Source organism: Moschus berezovskii, chromosome 1, assembly GCF_049115385.1.
Source record: "Moschus berezovskii isolate FMDL1 chromosome 1, NW_MosBer_1.0, whole genome shotgun sequence".
Taxonomy (NCBI): Eukaryota; Metazoa; Chordata; class Mammalia; order Artiodactyla; family Moschidae; genus Moschus; species Moschus berezovskii.
In genome coordinates, this window is record NC_142460.1 from 150223341 (window position 1) to 150242840 (window position 19500).

The following is a 19500-nucleotide window of genomic DNA, read 5'->3' on the forward strand; positions in this document are numbered from 1 at the left end:
GGTGTCATCTGCATATCTGAGATTACCCTGCTGCTGCTGCTAAGTCACTTCAGTCGTGTCCGACTCTGTGTGACCCCATAGATGGAAACCCACCAGGCTCCCCCGTCCCTGGGATTCTCCAGGCAAGAACACCAGAGCGGGCTGCCATTTCCTTCTCCAGTGTGTGAAAGTGAAAAATGAAAGTGAAGTCGCTCAGTCGTGTCTGACCCCTAGCGACCCCACGGACTGCAGCCTACCAGCCTCCTCCATCCATGGGATTTTCTAGGCAAGAGTACTGGAGTGGCTTGCCATTGAGATTACCCTAGTTGGAGGCAAATATTTTATGCAGCAGTAGAACCGTACCGCCTCACTTTTAGGAGAAATAGAGTCAGATTCCTAGACAGTTCATTTCCCTTACTGGGGCTGCTGTTGTATTGTTTTCCTAAAGAAATTAATTGTGGATTTTCTTCATTGCTGTCTTTTTGTGAAATATCTGTATTCTTTCATGGGTTTCGAAAACTTCATGGGAACTGAAACACTGGATATTTTCCCCCAAAACCCAGACACATAAGGCTTCCTGCATCTTTTATAATTCCTTAAAATAATGGAGTTTTATTCCGTTCCCTGGTTCCATGAGCCATAGTGACATATAATGCTGGCAGGTTCTACACCTCCCCAACAAACAGCTGAGACCCAGCATAGGAATGGGCCCAGCCCTGAGCCAACAGGAAGTGCTTCTTCACTTCTGAGAGAAAAAGAGAGGCAGGTTTGACCCTGTGGAACCACCTGTTGTTCATCCCACTCGCAACCAGCGCCCCCTCCTCTTCTTCCGTCCTGTGTCCATAGTGCTTTCTATTTTGGCCATAGAAACGTTGTTTTCCTTAGAATTGGAGCTGCTGCTGCTGCTGCTAAGTCACTTCAGTCATGTCCGACTCTGTGCGACCCCATAGATGGCAGCCCACCAGGCTCCCCCATCCCTGGGATTCTCCAGGCAAGAACACTGGAGTGGGTTGCCATTTCCTTCTCTAATGCATGAAAGTGAAAAATGAAAGGGAAGTCGCTCAGTCGTGCCCGACTCTTAGCGACCCCACGGACTGCAGCCCACCAGGCTCCTCCGTCCATGGGATTCTCCAGGCAAGAGCACTGGAGTGGGTTGCCGCTGAGAATTGATGTTCAGTTCAGTTCAGTTCAGTCGCTCAGTCGTGTCCGACTCTTAGGAAGTCTAAAACTTTGAATGTTCTATTTATTTTTTCCTCCTCATTTTTCCCCCCCTTCAGATGCCAGGAAACTCATTTGTTACTTTTTTTTTTCAGTCCTTGTTTTCTTCATATGCTTCAGGTTAAACATTTTTTCAATATATTTCATCAGTGTTTGTGGTTAGCCCGTTTTCTAAAACAACTGTAAATATCTCTTCCATTTTGATTGTTCTAAAAAAAAAATCCTGAGTTGTTTCTTCTGTCACTGTGTCTCTCAGGGAAGCTTCTACCAACTAACCTTGGACCAGAGTGTGTGCCAATTAGTAATATAAACCATGAGTCATTGCGTGGCAGTTCACTCAGTAACTGGCTCATTGAAAGTAAAGCACTGTGCTGACTACTGAATTGAATATAAAGATGAATCAGAGCAGCAGCACTCTAGGAATTTATACTCTGGTGATACAAGTATTGAAATTGCTCTGTGTTCCTCCAGCACCATATACATCTTTTATTTTGGCACTTGCTACTTATGTTAATAGTTCTCACTAACTATGATACAGAATATATTTAGAGCCACAGAATAGTATACTGTGTTAGGTCTCAGGCAATTCGTTTACAATATTGCCTTTTCTGCTTTCCCTCCATTTCTTCACAGAGTGAAAGCAAACCTAAGTCACTGCTAAGTGAATGTTGAAACATGAGTTATTACTACATATGCTACAACCACATCAGCCTCCTGATGTTTCTTGTACACTTTTCTAGCTGCAGGCTTTGCACCTGCTCCTCCCCCTGCCTGCAGCTATCTTACCCAAGAAATTACCTTTCTTTTCACTTGGACCTCACCTCAAAGAGCATTTCTAAGGAACCTTCTCTGACTGTTTTATTAGGTTGGTGCAAATATAATTATGGTTTCAGAGTGTGAATTTTAAATCATTATAACTAGGCTCAAACACATTAATCAAAATAGGGATCATTGTAATCAACACTTATTTGCCAATGAGAAGTAAGTTGGTTTATTCCTACAGCATAAAAAGCTGTGCTTCGGGATTCGATGAACTCCTGGAAAGCATTTTCTGCATCCTGCTGGTTGTGGCAGTGTTTTTTCTGCAAAAAGTTATCAAGGTGCTTGAAGAAGTGGTGGTCGGTTGGCAAGAGATCAGGTGAATATGAAGGATGAATATTCAGATGAATATGAAGCCCAGTTTGTTCAACTTTTGAAGTGTTGGTTGTACAGTGTGCCATTGGGCATTGTCATGGAGAAGAATTGGTCCTTTCTGTTGACCAATCCTGGCTGCAGACGTTGTAGTTTTTGGTGCATCTCATTGATTTGCTGAACATACTTCGCAGATGTAATGTTTCTCCAGGATTCGGAAAGCTGTAGTGGTTCATACGGGCAGAAGACCACCAAACAGTGACCATGACCTTTGTTTGGTGCAAGTCTGATTATGGCTATGGGAAGTTCTTTGGAGCTTCTCGGTCCAGCCACTGAGCTAGTCATAGCCAGTTGACATATACAATTCCCTTTTCATCACACATCACAATCCGATAGAGAAATAGTTCGTTGTTGCATAGGATAAGAAAAGATGACACTTCAAAAGGATGATTTTTTTTTTCCAGTCAGTTCACAAGGCGCCCACTTACTGAGCTTTTTCACCTTTCAATTTTGTTTCAAATGCTGAACAGCCTTAGAAAGGTCGACATTGAGTTCTTCGGCAGCTTCTCATGTAGTTGTGCAAGGATCAGCTTCGAAGATTGCTCTCAATTTGTCTGTTGTCAGCTTCCAATGGCCAGCCTCTATGCTCTGCATCTTCAAGGCTCTTGTCTACTTTGCAAAACTTCCTGAACCACCACTGTATGGTACATTCTTTAGCAGTTTCTGGGCCAAATGAGTTGTTGATGTTGTGAGTTGTCTCCACTGCTTTACGACCCATTTTGAACTCAAGAAAATCTCCAGAATTTCCTTTTTGTCCAACAGCGTTTCACTAGTCTAAAATAAATATAAACAGAAAGTGATGTCATTGGCAAAAAAAAAATAAGTGAGAAATGCACATAAAAATGATATATAACATAATCACATTTATGTAGAATGTATTCCAATATCAGATGGCAAAAACTGCAGTTAACTTTTGCACCAACCTAATGCCTCCCTATAACTTGACCATTTTATTTTCTTCATATTGTTCATCACTAAAAATTTTCATATCTAAAATCACTTCATATCTAAAAACTGTATTTACTTATTTACATTTTTTAAATATATATATCTCTCTCATAGAAGAAGTTCCATGAGTGTTGGAACTTTTGTCTGTCATGTCCTGCCTGGGTCCCTCACACCTAGAGCAGTACCTGGCATATGTAGTCACTCAGGGCTTTGACTGAGATGAACCTGGAAAGGAAGGCAGGGCTCTGGACCAGAGAAGGCCATTGGCTGTGGTAAAGAGTTTTCCCCTTTTAAGCAGTGGGAAACTATCTAAAGCTGTTAGGCTGGAGAGTAATGTTACCAATTTTATATTTTGAAAGAATATTCTTTTGTTAACTTTTTTTTTTTTTTTAACTTTTTGGACATACTATGCAGGTTATAGGTTCCTAGTTCCCTGTACAGGGATCAAATCCATGCCCTTGGCAGTGAAAACGCAGAGTCCTAACCACTGGACTACCAGGGAATTTCCTAGAAAGAATGCATTTTTTTTTAATTGCAGGATAATTGCTTAACAATGTTGTATTGGTTTCTGCCATATAAAAATGAGAATCAGCCATACTGTGTGTGTGTGTATCCCCTGTGTCTTGAATGTCCCTCCCACCCCTCTTGGCTGTCACAGAGCACCAGGTTGAGCTCCTTGTGTTATATAGCAACTTCCCAGTAACTATCTGTTTTACACATGATAATGTATATATTTCAATGCCACTCTCTCAAGCATCAACAACAGTGGATTTGAGGTTAGTAAGGCTGAGACTAAGAAGTCTCTTTGAAGGCTATTGCTTATTCAGGTCTTTGATCTCTTATCAAAAAGTCACCTCACCCCCAATTACTCTGTTCCTTTACCATGCCAGTGTTTTCAAAGCATATTCATTGTATGAAATTATGTGCTTTATTTATTTAACTCATTTGTTTTTCAACCCCTTACTAGAATGTAAACTCCCGGGATTTAAGGGATCTCTTTGAGGACTTAGGATGAACCTTCCCTGCCCAAGTTTTTGGCTGTAACAGCGGAAAGATACTTTTAGCTCAGGTGTGACACACCAGAGGGAGAGGAGTGGCAGGTCTGGTTAGACGTGTTGCATTTGAGATGGCGTGAGCAATCTTTGTTTTGTTTTGGTTTAGCTGCACTGCAAGACATACAAAACTTCCCCGACCAGGAATTGAACTTGTGCCCCCTGTATTAGAAGCATGGAGTCTTAACCACTGAACCACCAGGGAAGTCCAGTCTTGGGAGATGGGAGGAAGGCAGTTATTTATTTGTGAGGGGATAGAACTTAAGTGAGAAACTGGCCCTAGAGATGAGGATTGGGAGAGTCCATGAGTGTGGGTCAGATTTCCGAGAGAGCAGCTAGTTAAAAAGAGAAAGAGACTACAGATGCAGCCCTCGGCAAACACCAGCGTGAGCCTGGCAGTCAATGGATGAAAAATCTGCAGGGAAAACCCAAGAGAAGTGCTTAGAAAGGCAGGAGGAGAAACAGTGTAGTGGTACCATGGAAACTTAGGAAAGTAACTGTTCTAAGAAGGAGGAAGTGATCCTCTGAAGCCAGTATTGCAGAAAGGTCAAGTCAGATGATGGAAAAGGATCCTGTAAATCTGGGAATTAGAAATACATTAGGGGGAATTTCCAGTGATTAGGACTCTGCACTTTCACTGCTAAGGGTGTGGGTTTAATCCCTGGTTGCAGGCCAGGAAGCAACAGTTAGAACTGGAGGTGGAACAACAGACTGGTTCCAAATAGGAAAAGGAGTACGTCAAGGCTGTATATTGTCACCCTGCTTATTCAACTTTTATGCAGAGTACATCATGAGGAACGCTGGGCTGGAAGAAGCACAAGCTGGAATCAGGATTGCCGGGAGAAATATCAATAACCTCAGATATGCAGATGACACCACCCTTATGGCAGAAAGTGAAGAAGAACTAAAGACCCTCTTGATGAAAGTGAAAGAGGAGAGTGAAAAAGTTGGCTTGAAGCTCAACATTCAGAAAACTAAGATCATGGCATCTGGTCCCATCACTTCATGAGAAATAGATGGGGAAACAGTGGAAACAGTGTCAGACTTTATTTTTCTGGGCTCCAAAATCACTGCGGATGCTGACTGCAGCCATGAAATAAAAAGACGCTTACTCCTTGGAAGGAAAGTTATGACCAACATAGACAGCATATTAAAAAGCAGAGACATTACTTTACCAACAAAGGTCCCTCCAGTCAAGGCTATGGTTTTTCCAGTGGTCATGTATGGATATGAGAGTTGGACTATAAAGAAAGCTTAGCGCTGAAGAATTGATGCTTTTGAACTGTGGTGTTGGAGAAGACTCTTGAGAGTCCCTTGGACTGCAAGGAGATCCAACCAGTCCATTCTAAAGGAGATTGATCCTGGGTGTTCATTGGAAGGACTGATGTTGAAGCTGAAACTCCAATACTTTGGCCACCTCATGTGAAGAGCCGACTCATTTGAAAAAACCCTGATGCTGGGAAAGATTGAGGGCAGGAGGAGAAGGGGACAACAGAGGATGAGATGATTGGATGGCATCACCGACTCAATGGACATGGGTTTGGGTGGACTCCAAGAGTTGGTGATGGACAGGGAGGCCTGGCATGCTGCGGTTCATGGGGTTGCAAAGAGTCGAATACGACTGAGTGACTGAACTGAACTGGGGAACTAAGATCCCACAAGCCACGCTGCCAAGAAAATAGGAATATATTGGTGGCCATGGTGAATATAATTTTCATGAATGATTGGGAATCTAAACTGCATTCGAATTGTATGTAGTTGAGACAGTGGGAGATGATGAGGAAACACTGAGAGGGCTCAGCTGGGTGGGGAGGCATCCTGCATCAGAATTTTGGTTTTGGTCAAAGATGGGAAGATTTAAGCATATTTAGAGAAGACTGCTGAAGGAATGTTTGTGAAATGAAATAGTAGAAGAGAGGAAGGCATGGGTACTAAGAGCCCAAATGGAGGTGCCAGCCTTGGACTTGGAGAAAGAAAGCTTCTCTTCTGGACCAAGAGAGAGACCCACAATGGCTGAAAGTGTAGCTGGTGGAGGAGTGGGGAGTGAAAGAAGGTCATTCCCTGTGTCCTGACTTCCTTTGAAAAACAAGAAGCCAGTGGTGGCCTAGGTCTGGAGATATCTGGTGAACATTTAGATGGGCCCTTGATGGGGAATGGAGAGGAAACTGATAAGGGATCGGAGAAAGACATTCAGCAGTTTTAGTGACTCAGGGAGGAGATGAGCTCGTATCTCATAAGTAGGGGCTGGTACCAATTAACAAGGCTATACGACTTTCTTCCAGCTTCTCTCAGTGGTTCTGACATTGAAAGTGAACCCAGAAGAAAGAGTGATCCCAGGCTAGGTATTGAAAAGGTAGGTAGGTAACTTGAAAGTCCAGGGGTAGAGAGTGACATCACCACAATAGTGGAGTGGGAAGCTGTAGAGATTGGTCCCTCCACCACAGCAACTGCTGATTGAGAAAGATTGGAACAAGCTCTTTCAGCACTCTGGAACCTGACCCATCTTGATATTAACTCACGGACTGCTGGATGAAGGTAGAGACCCCTGTCCTTGGGGAAGAGACGGCATGTGCCACCAGCTCCGTTCTTCAGCCCTACTGCGTATGTGGGGAAGGCAGCCCACCTTGGTGGCAGGTCATGGGAATCTTGTTCCACAAAGATTTGGGGCTAGGGTGGCTCTAGTGGTAAAGAACCTGCCTGCCAGTGCAGGAGAGATAAGAGACACAGGTTCGATCCCTGGGTCAGGAAGATCCCCTGGAGGAGGGCTTGGCGACCCACTCCAGTATTCTTGCCTAGAAAATCCCATGGCCCATGGAGCCTGGTGGGCTGCAGTCCATAGGGTCACAAAGAGTCGGACACGACTGAAGGGACTTAGCATGCACACATGCAGAACCTATTGAACAGAGTGAAGTAAGTCAGAAAGAGAAAAACAAATATCATATATTAATGCCTACATATGGAACCCAGAAAAATGGTACTGATGAACCTATTTGCAGAGCAGGAATAGAGACGCAGATGTAGAGAACAGACGTGGACACAGTGGGGGTAGGAGAAGGCGGGACAAACTGAGAGTAGCGTTGGCGTGTATGAATATGTGTAAAACAGCTAGTGGGAAGCTGCTGTGTAGCACAGGGGCTCAGATCAGTGCATTGTGACAACCTAGAGGGGTGGGATGGGGGCTGGACAGGAGGGAGGCTCAAGAGAGAGGAGATAAGTGTACACTTATGGCTCATTCACATTGTTGTACAGCGGAGACCAACACAACGCTGTAAAGCAATTATCCTCCAATTAAAACTGAACTTAAAAAATTGGGGCCTATATACTCTGGTGGATTTTGCAATGCCCTGCAGAACTGGCACAGATGCCTACCTAGGCTCTGGCCCTCTCAGCTATAGTGGCTTCCTTTGGCACATGTCTTGGAAGATTTAAAGGGCAAGTACCTTTTTGGGGAATTTGGGGGCTGCACATTTTAGAAAATGTGTGTCAGATCGCTCGCTGATCACGTAGGAAAGATAACAGAAGCTTCAGAAACATCAGTGACCACACATAACAAGGAAAGCACAGGTTGCAAAACCAGTTCGGAAAAGTCACAAACTGATAGCTGCAGCTCTCAGTAAGGAAGAATTGGCAATAACCGAGGAGTGGGAAAAACAGATTTCTAGAGCTACCACATTTATTTTCAAAAGAATGGAGATTTAAAGTATCTCACTGAGGGACCTCCCTGGTGGTCCGGTCGTTAATAATCCGCCTGCCAATGCAGGGGACGTGGATTCTATCTCTGGTTGGGGAATTAAGATCCCACATGCCTCGGGGCAACTAAGCCCGAGTGCCTCAACTACTGAGTCCACGTGCAGCAAGGAAAGATCAGTACGATGCAGTGAAGACCCCGCATGCTGCAGCTAAGACCAACACGGTCAAATGAATGCATACATAAATAAACTTTAAAAAAGTTTACAAACTGAAATTATATATGAAGGTAGAAAATTACACAGTACAAACAGTATAAAACCATACAGTTCAGAATTCATGCCTTTTCTTAAAACCACTTTCAACTCCCTTAATTGCTCTGCCTTTCCTGTAAACAGCCCCTCTGTATTCAGCCTCAAAAATTATTAAAACAAGATGTGTTTTTATGTATTAAACTAACCAAAAAATCAGTGTGGGTGAGATTATGGCAGATTTGTTTCACTCACGCATTGCTGTCATATTCTATAATATATTCACGCTTGCTTCATATCAAATTGACACCTCCAAATACTTATCAAGGAAAACTGATGTTCTACACTCCTCCATGCACGACCTGGTAGGGACACCCTAACTGAGAAGGCATTTGACTGTGTGGCATCAAAAGTTATTAGAACAGTCACTATGCAGTACTGATTACAAGATCAAATATAGCAAGTTTTGCCACATTTAAGGAGGAAAATTGTCTTACTCTTTGGTTCAGTAATCTCACACAGAAGAGTGGGGGAGACTTGGGGGAATAGCCCAATAAAAGCAACAGTAGTGCCTTGGCAGTCACTTTTGGAAATAGGGTCATTGCAAATGTAGTTATTTAATTAGGATGAGGTCATAATGCAGTAGGGTGAACTCTTCATCAAATATGACTGATTTCCTCATGAGAAGACAGACACAGGGACACCATGTGAAGAAGGAGGATAGGAGTGATGTCTCTATGAGTCAGGGGATGCCAGAGATTGCTGCAAACCCCCAGATCCCTGGGTTGGGAAGGTCCCCTGGAGAACGGAATGGCTACCCACTCCAGTTTTCTGGCCTGGAAAATTCCATGGACAGAGGATCCTGGTGGGCTGCAGTCCATGGGGTCAGAAAGAGTCAACCATGACTGAGTGACTAATACCCATTACCAGAAACCAGGGACAGATGAGGGCAGATTCTCTTCTGGGTTCCAGAGGGAGCATGGCCCTACCAACACCATAATTTTGGACTTCTAGCCCCCAGCAGTGGGAGACAATAAATTGCTATTCTTTTAGCCACCCAGTTTGTGATACGTTGTTATGGCAATCCATAGAAAGTAGGGAGCCATGACCAGGCAATGGGGAAAGAAGAGTCTTTTCAACAAAGGATACTGAGAAAACTGGACATCCACATGCAAAAGCATGAAGTGAGACCCTTACTATATACCAAATATAAAAATTAAGTCAAGGGATTTCCCTGGTGGTCCTGTGGTTGGGGCTTTGCACTCGCACTCTGGGGGGCACAAAGTCAGTCTCTGGTTGAGAATTAGAATCCTGTATGCAATGCAGTCAAAAAATTTTTAAAGATAAAAATTCATTAAAGAAAAGGTAACTAAAAATGGGTCAATGAATAAATTTAAAATACAAATCTATAAAACTCTTACAAGAAAATGTAGAGAAAATTTTCATCACTGTGGATTTATTATGATTTCTTAAATGACATCAAAAGCACAGCTAACAAATGAAAAAAATAGATAAGTTGAACTTCATGCAAATTAAAAACTTTTGTGCATCAAAGAATGCTGTTAAAATGTTTTTATCTATTTACAATGAGTAATTTAAAAAAATTTTCTTAACTATTAGAAGTCTCCAAAATAGCACAGAATTACCCTAATTTAATCCAAAATAATAAGAAATAAAGTTGTGTTGAAATTATTTTGGCATAATGTATAGTTTGCAATTTAAAAATGTGTCTGAAGAAGTTTATAGCAATTGATATCTTAAATTTGATTTCTGAAAATTGACTGAAGCATGTGATATGGAAGATGTGTGTCTTGCTGTGTTTGGCTTCTGATTTCATTTAAGACCGAGGACTAAAACAAATGGAGAATCACTTTCCTGATTGGTAGCAGTAATAATGGTGACCATTTGGATCATTCAAGGAAAAGGAAGTACTCTGTTCATGATGTAGGTGAACGCTGTGATCCCATTAATAAAAGTGAAAACCAGAAAGAAAAAAAAAGGACACTTTAAGTGAAAACTCACAAAATGGTAGAAAATATTGCAAATTGTACATTTGATAAAGGATTACTATCCAGAATACATAAATAACTCCTATAGCTCAACCATACCACCCAAACCTAGACCCAGTTATGAATTTATGGATGGTCAAAGGCTTGAATAATATTCAAATGGTCAATAAGAACATGAAAAATTCTTGTTGGGAAAATGCAAATCAAAACTACAATGAGGTACCACTTCACACCCCCCAGGATGGCTATAAGTTTTTAAATGTAAAATAACAAGTGTTGGTAAGGATATGGAAAAATTGGAACTCTTATATACTGGTTGTTGAAATGTCAAATGGTGCAGCCATTGTGGAAAACTGTGTGACCGTTCCTCAGAAACTAAACATAGAATTACCATATGACCCTGCAATTCTAATCCTCGATGTATACACAAAGGAATTGAAAAAAGGGACTCAAACAGATACTTTACAGCAGTGTTTGTAGCAGTGTTATTCACAGTAGCAAGAAGGTGGAAGCAGCCCAAGTGTTTGAAAATAGTGGCTATGTTAACAACATTAATGCCACTGTATCGTGCACTTAAAAATGGTTAAAATGGTAAACTTTATGTTATGTATATTTTACCACAATTAAAAAAAGAATTGATAGAGCGCATGTGAAGGCAAGTTGTTAAAGTAATTTGTTGTTGTTCAGCTGCTCAGTCGTGTCCGACTCTTTTCTGTCCAACTCTTTGTGACCCTATGGACAGTAGCCACCAGGCTCCTCTGTCCATGGAATTTTCCAGGCAAGAATATTGGAGTGGGTTGCCATTTACTCCTCTAGAGATCTTCCTGACCCAGGGAACAAATCGCATCTCCTGAGTCTCCTGTATTGGCAGGTGGATTCTTTACCACTGAGCCACCTGGGAAACCCCCATTAAAGTGGCTCAGTTCAGTTCAGTCGCTCAGTCGTGTCCAACTCTTTGCAACCCCATGAATCACAGCACGCCAGGCCTCCCTGTCCATCACCAACTCCTGGAGTTCACTCAAACTCATGTCCATCGAGTCGGTGATGCCATCCAGCCATCTCATTCTCTGTCGTCCCCTTCTCCTCCCGCCCCCAATCCTTCCCAGCATCAGAGTCTTTTCCAGTGAGTCAACTCGTCGCATGAGGTGGCCAAAGTATTGCAGCTTCAGCTTTAGCATCAGTCCTTCCAATAAACACCCAGGATCGATCTCCTTTAGAATGGACTGGTTGGATCTCCTTGCAGTCCAAGGGACTCTCAAGAGTCTTCTCCAGCACCACAGTTCAAATCATCAATTCTTTGGTGATCAACTTTCTTCACAGTCCAACTCTCACATCCATACAAGACCACTGGAAAAACCATAGCCTTGACTAGACAGACCTTTGTTGGCAAAGTAATGTCTCTGCTTTTCAATATACTATCTAGGTTGGTCATAACTTTCCTTCCAAAGAGTAAGTATCTTTTCATTTCATGGCTGCAATCAGCATCCACGGTGATTTTGGAGTCCAAAAAAATAAAGTCTGACACTGTTTCCACTGTTTCCCCATCTATTTCTCATGAAGTGATGGGACCAGATGCCATGATCTTAGTTTTCTGAATGTTGAGCTTCAAGCCAACCTTTCACTCTCCTCTTTCACTTTCATCAAGAGGCTTTTGAGTTCCTTTTCACTTTCTGCCATAAGGATGGTGTCATCTGCATATCTGAGGTTATTGATATTTCTCCCGGCAATCTTGATTCCAGCTTGTGCTTCTTCCAGCCCAGCGTTCCTCATGATGTACTCTGCATATAAGTTAAATAAGCAGGGTGACAATATACAACCTTGACGTACTCCTTTTCCTATTTGGAACCAGTCTGTTGTTCCACGTCCAGTTCTAACTGTTGCTTCCTGACCTGCATACAGGTTTCAAGAGGCAGGTCAGGTGGTCTGGTATTCCCATCTCTTTCAGAATCTTCCATAGTCTATTGTGATCCACACAGTCAAAGGCCTTGGCGTAGTCAATGAAGCAGAAATAGATGTTTTTCTGGAACTCTCTTGCTTTCTCCATGATCCAGCGGACGTGGGCAATTTGATCTCTGGTGCTTCTGCCTTTTCTAAAACCTGCTTGAACATCTGGAAGTTCACGGTTCACATATAGCTGAAGCCTGGCTTGGAGAATTTTGAGCATGACTTTACTAGCGTGTGAGATGAGTGCAATTGTGCAGTAGTTTGAGCATTCTTTGGCATTGCCTTTCTTTGGGGTTAGAATGAAGACTGACCTTTTCCTGGCCTGTGGCCACTGCTGAGTTGTAAATAAGCCTAGTAGGAAAGTAAACCTAGGTGGGGTTCTCGGGAAGAAAAGGGAATGTTTGAGGGATTAAAGGAAGAGAAGGTATTTAGGGAGTAAGATTGAGAAAACTGAAATAATATTGGGTTGGCAAAAAGTTTATTCAGGTTTTTCCATAAGATGGTACAGAAAAACCCAAACAAAAATTTTGGCCAATCCAGTAGGAAGACATGCCTGCTGATATATTACAAAGTTAAGTGTTGGGGTTTTTTGTCTGTTTGTTTAATTTGCCTTATTTATTTATTTTTAAACAAGTTGGAATTGCAATATATGTAAAGTTTTTAATCCTGATTTTTTTCCTTTATTATACTGTGAGAATTTTCCTCTCATTAAGCTATTTTGTATTTTCAGTTAAAGTATACTTGATTTACAATGTTTCAGGTTTGCAACAAAGTGATAGAATACCAGTGGTAGAATGTTTCCAGGTGGTAAAGTTGAGGATGTGACCCTGGGTGAGGACTGCTTAAGAAGCGTTGGAAATGACAGTCTTGGGAATTGAACGTGGTCTGGTGGCCCAGATGGTGAAGAGTTTGCCTGCAATGAGGGAGACCTGGGTTCAATCCCTGGGTGGGGAAGATCTCTTGGAGAAGCAAATTGCAACCCACTCCAGCATTCTTGCCTGGAAAATTCCATGGACAAAGGAGCCTGGTAGAGTACAGTCCATGGGGTTGCAAAGAGTTGGACATGACTGAGGGAGTAACACTTTCACTTTTCACTTTCACAGTCACGCAGGGGCAATGTTTCCTCCTGGAGGAAAGACAGGAGGCCAGCCAGGGCTGGATGTTGGAGCTGGGTGGATGACAGTGGTTGATTTTCAGGAGCTTCAAAGGAAAAAGTATTTATTTGTACAGTATTTCTTAGGGCTATACTTTTATTGTAGCATTGACCCAGTTTGTTGCATTTATTTATTTATTTTTTGGACAAATTTTGGGAAGCCGGGTAGGTTGCCAGTGGCTGCTGCTGCTGCTGCTAAGTCACTTCAGTCGTGTCCGACTCTGTACGACCCCATAGACGGAAGCCCATCAGGCTCCCCCGTCCCTGGGATTCTCCAGGCAAGAACACTGGAGTGGGTTGCCATTTCCTTCTCCAATGTGTGAAAGTGAAAAGTGAAAGTGAAGTCGCTCAGTCGTGTCCGACCCTTAGCGACCCCACGGACTGCAGCCTACCAGGCTAACCAGTCCTAAAGTTGAGAAGCATAAAATAGGATAAGGCGACATTTCCGTACTCCTGTAGGTACAGTTTTTATCTGATTGTGTATATCAAGATAAGTACAACGAAAAGAAAAGCTTTGGCTTCTTTATCTTGCTTTGAAAGTTGCATCAGCATCTTTAAAGATGTTTAATCAGTTTTGCTTTGTTTTTGGAAGTGCCCACATTGTCATGCTTCCAAAAGGATAGCTTTTTGGATAGAATCTGATTGAAAATTTTATGCTATATATCACATAATTGTTACAAAGTATGCTCAATTTGTCAAATCAGAAAGAAGAGACATTCACAGAGCCCCACCTAATTAAATCATATGTTGAAATTACAATTTGGCCTCTAAATTTCTTTTCTCTGGCGTCAGCAGATCTTTTATATAGTGTAGTCATTGATTTATAATGAGTCTCAAAATACTATTTCCATCTTTCTTAGGAAAACGGGAAAGCATTTCCACAACTTCATTAGTTGGCAAGACCTAAGAGCTATTGAACTTGTAAAATCTTGGAATAGTTCTCTTTTAATGAAGGTAATCTTTTTCTTTTGTTCTGTGATTTGGATGTTACTGTTTTTCCTGTATATATTCTTTAGCTGTCTGCTGAATTATATAATCTACTGATGATGTTTTAGGCCATCAAGAAGAGAATACACACATGCACACTCCCCATACTAGTGAAATTTAGCAAGAGTCACCCAGAAGTATGTGTGGTGGGTTGAAGTGCTTAACAGCGGCTCTTCACGAAGTCCTGAGGAGGTTTGGGGTGGGCCAGAGGTTCACAAGTTATTGAGAATTCATTGTTATTCCTGGAGAAATAGAAAAAATACAGATTATGTCCAGAATAGGTACAGACCATCTCCAGATTTTATCATCTGGACATAGTTATGAAAGTGGGGAACGGATACTGAGGTAGATAACTAGCTGACTGCCTGACTGCCACAGTCTTTCAGCATTATGCCTGGCACGTGGGAAGGCAGTGACAACGCTGGTAACGACAGTAGCAGCAGTTGCGTCTGTATCACTCAGAAGTGTGAGATTACTGAGTCAAAGAGGAAGGCAGTTTTCCAGCTCCTCAAATGTGCTGATACCTGCAATATTTGATCTTATCTTCAAGGCCAAATATTATTATATTATACCAAATATTAATTATGACTAGCTATGCAATATTGATTATTTTAACGCTTCTAATACCACACAGTTAAATGCTTTCTCAGCTAGGCTGCCCCTACCAGGTGACATATAGGGGAGTGTCTGGAACATCAGGTTTCCTTGATAAGTGTTTGAGGACATTAATTTTATATGAAAAGCAAGTCTAAATATTGGGTTGGCCAAAAAGTTTGTTTGACTTTTTCATAACATCATGCAGGAAAACCAAACCAACTTTTTGGCCAACCCAACATATTATAAATATGACAGTAATACATGAATGAAGCATATTTGCCATAATCTTACCCACACTGATTCTTTTTTGTTAGTTTAGTATATAAAAATGTATTTTACCTTAATAGCTTGTGAAGCTGAATATCAGAGATGCTGTTTACAGAAAGACAGAGCAAGGGTGTTGAAAGTAGTTATAAGGAAATGTTGTGAACTTTGGTATAATTTAAAATTGTACTGTTTATAATGTTATAATGTGCAGTGTTATACTTTAATATATAATTTTAGTTTTTAATCAGTCAATTCATTAGACATTCCCTAAGTTGGTCACTGAAGTGTTTAAAATGTTTATGCCTTTGAAAATAAATTGTGAAAGCATTTATTTCTGTGGAATAAGCCCCATATCTCAAATCGTGACATAAAACTGACATCAAGCACAAAACTGAACATTTAAAGGACTTTGGCTACTTGATACCAAACATGTCTATGATGTAACTTTGGGCCTCTCCTAGCAGAGAAATGCATACAAACAGACTCTTAAGAGTTTAGCGCACAAAATAGCAGAGCCTGTCGTGCTGAAGGAACCCTACGCTGTAATTGTCCTTTTCCAGATCCTTGTGGTGACAACGGTGATGGAGGTTCTTGGAAATATTTAGGGAGAATGTGCCAGAGCTGGCACAAAGGTCGTGAGTTTAGCCACCACTGCCCCCAGGCAAAGTGATGAAGAAATTGAGGCATGGTGGCCATCTCCTGGCACCATGTTTCCTCCCGGCAACCATGCTTCTTCTCACTGTTGTCCTGATCCTTGCCTAACGGCTGCTAAGGCTTTTCTTTGCTTTTAGCATAAAATCCTAACTTCTTATCATAGTTTGACCCTAACCTCTTTCCAGACCCCACTCTCCCTGAAGCTCCTAAGGATTAGGCTCCAGCTTTGCCTGCCCTCAAGCCCTTTCTCACCCTGAAGCCTTCATACCTGCAAGGGACTCCCTCCACCATCATGGCTGGACTCCTCTCATCCTTCAGGGCCCGGCTCCTCTGTGGGAGTCCTTCTCTGCCATCTGATTTACAGCAGCATCCCCCACCTCCAATCCAATCTTTATTACTGTCCTTTCTTTCACAATAGTCATCGAACTGCAAAGATCTAACACACATTTCTTAATTGAAGTTTTAATTGAGATGATTGTAGATTCACATGCAGTTGTAAGAAATGATACAGAGATCCCTTGTATGTTTTACAGTTTCTCTCCGGTGGTAACACTTCACAAAACTGTAGCATAATGTTAAACATAATGTTATTGACATTAATATATTTCATAGCTCATTCAGATTTTCCCAGTTTTACTTGTACTCATTTCTGTTTATAGGTGTATGTGTCTTAGTTTCTATAGTTTTTTCTGTATGTTCATTTACATGACACCACAGTCAAGGCACTGAATACTTTCATCACTACAAGGATCCCTCATGCTGCTTTTTTATAACCACGTCTGCCTCTCTCCTGCGTTCCTCCCTACCCTCTACCATCCCTAGCTCATTGCAACCACTGATCTGTCCTTCATTACAAATTTTTCTCATTTCAAAAATGTGAGACATGTGGCATCGTGCAGCATAACCTTTTTAAATCTGGGTCATTTTTCGCTTAGTATAATTCCCTGGAGAACACAAGTTGTTACATGTATCTGTAGCTCCTTTCTGCTTTATTGCCAAGTTTTATTAATGTGCCACCTGTTGAGGGACATCTGTGCTAGATTCAGTTTGGGGCTGTTACCAATAAAGCTGTTATGAACATTTGCTTACGGGATTTTATGCGAGCATAAGTTTTCGTTTCTCTGAGATAAGTACCCCAAGAGGATGACTGCTAGAATATAGGGTAATTGTGTGTTTTGTTTATAAGAAAACAATGTTGTACTTTTTTTTCAGAGTGGTTGTACCATTTACGTTTCCACCCGCAGTGTATGAGTTATAAGATGTGTATTTTTTCTAGTTTTGAAAAGAATGATTTTTAAAGTGAAAGTCGCTCAGTCATGTCTGACTCTTTGCTATCCCATGGACTGTATAGTCCATGGAATTCTCCAGACCAGAATACTAGAGTGGGTAGCCTTTCCCTTCTTCAGGGGATCCTCCCAACCCAGGGATCAAACCTAGGTCTCCCACATTACGGATTGATTCTTTACCAGCTGAACCTCAAGGGAAGCCCAAGAATACTGGAGTGGGTAGCCTATCCCTTCTCCAGGGGATCTTCCCAACCCAGTAATTGAAACAGGATCTCCTGAATTGCAGGCGGGTTCTTTACCAACTGAGCTATCAGGGAAGCCCGATGATTTTTAAACAGGATGCATTTTTAATCATCAGGGATTTTTTTTTTGTCATTTTAACCATGAATTATATCTTAGCATTATGTCATAATGTAACTTACAGCATTTTTTCTTTTTTAGTAGTACATTAAATAGGGGTTCATTTTAGAACCATTGTATTCTTGGATGATCTCATTTATTGATTTGATTCCTTATTTACCTGTCTCTTCCTGCTAGAATGTAAATTTCAAGAAGACGGGGATTCTGCCTGTTGTTTGGTCTGTTTTCTCAGGGCCTTAGCACTGTTCTTGGGTCTTGGAAGGCACTCAATAAATAGTTGTTAAGTATATAAACAAAGGAAACAGCAACCCACTCCAGTACTCTTGCCTGGAAAATCCCATGGACGGAGGAGCCTCATAGGCTACAGTCCATAGGGTTGCAAAGAGTCGGACACAACTGAGCAACTTCGCTTTCACTTTCATATGAACAAAAGTGTTCATTGTTTGTATATTGATTAAAAGTGCAGGTGTTAGAAGTCTTAATATTTTTTGTGTGCCCCCACCAAAGTATCTACATTTTAACAGAAGATCCCTGAAGGATCCCAAATCTAAGTTTTTATAGAGAAAAATCTAGTTGCTTGTGGAAGAAGAACTTACTTCAGTTTGAAGCGTTTCTTAACATATAACACATCAGAAAGAGGATTATTAAATACTTTTTAAAAAGTCTTATATTTAATAAGTAATGCAAAGCGCAGAAGGTCAGAATGCAGAAGGTCGGAGTACTGAACAGGGTGAGAAGGAGGGTACAACTTCTAGTTATAAGATGACTAAGGTCTGGGAATCTATCGTGTAATATGATGACTATAGTTAATAATTCCATATTGTAGAACTGAAATTTGCTAAGAGAGTAGAACTTAAATGCCCTCACCAAAAAGAAAGAAAAGGTGAAAAAAATTGAAGTCTATTGTTCAAAAAAACAATGAAGAACAAAACTATAATGAGAGAACTGAGTCTACACGTTTATTGATTGATGCCTTATGCTAAAAATGAAAGAAAAATAAATTTGTATTTCTATTTTAAATAAACCAAAATCTTTCAATTTCTTTTGGGGATGAGTCAGAATAACAGAGGAAAACATGCAAGTAGATAAATTCTCTATAATTGAATTTTTTGTAAAACATCAGTTTCAGAAGTTGAATCGTCCATCTGCATCCTTGTCATCAGGTAGCAGGATACGTTTTTATTTTGTTGTTTCGGGTGTGTGCGGTTTTAGTATGCCTTACAAATCTTAAAACTCAATGCTAGTTTTTTGTATAAGGCTTTTTTTTTCCAATTAAAGATTTTGCATACTAAGAAGTAAACTTAAAACTGTATATTTCATCTTCAATCATTAGATAAATATAAATAGTATTAAATAAAATAATTCATCCCAAATTTTAAACACTTAATGTGTAGGGAAACTTCCCTTCTGGGCTAATACTAAGTTGATTAAAAATATATTTCTAATAGAAAAATATCCTTCTCCCTTAACTCTCTTGCTTTACTTCCATAGTTAAAAATAGATAAAGAGGTAGAAAATAGTTATTTTAAAAAGGTTTTTGTAAGTACTCGAGCCTCTAGTATTCTAAAGAAATTCATAGTAGGTTTGTCACGTTTCATATTTTAGACTGCAAATTGTCCTCTTAGGGTGCTTTGCTTGATTTCCTTATGAGCTGAGGACACTATATAAGGAGTTAAAGAAGTTGTTTGCTGTTGAGTTTGTTTGCATGTGTATAGAATTGATATAGAAACATCAAATGCCATTAAACACATTTTCCTAAAATATCTTTTTTTAAAAAAATAGCTCATACACAGTTCCTGCCAAGTACTGCACTTTTTCACTAGAAGTAAACGATTTCTAGCAGCCAGTTTGTTCACTTTCACAACTCAGCATGTTTCTTTGAGATTGGCCTGGATTTTGCAGAACCTGACTGAGGTA

At 40.9% G+C, this 19500-nt stretch overlaps 1 protein-coding gene across 4 annotated transcripts in view; it reads left to right on the plus strand.

Annotated features, from left to right (window-relative positions):
• The window catches only part of GK5 (glycerol kinase 5), an 80996-nt gene that overhangs the window by 24291 nt on the left and 37205 nt on the right, over nt 1-19500 (plus strand). For all 4 annotated transcript variants that reach the window (XM_088840095.1, XM_055412432.2, XM_055412448.2 and 1 more), the window contains 2 exons: nt 14293-14386; nt 19366-19497. In XM_088840095.1, the coding sequence (XP_088696221.1) occupies nt 14293-14386; nt 19366-19497 (226 nt within the window). The remainder of the gene's footprint in view (nt 1-14292; nt 14387-19365; nt 19498-19500) is intronic.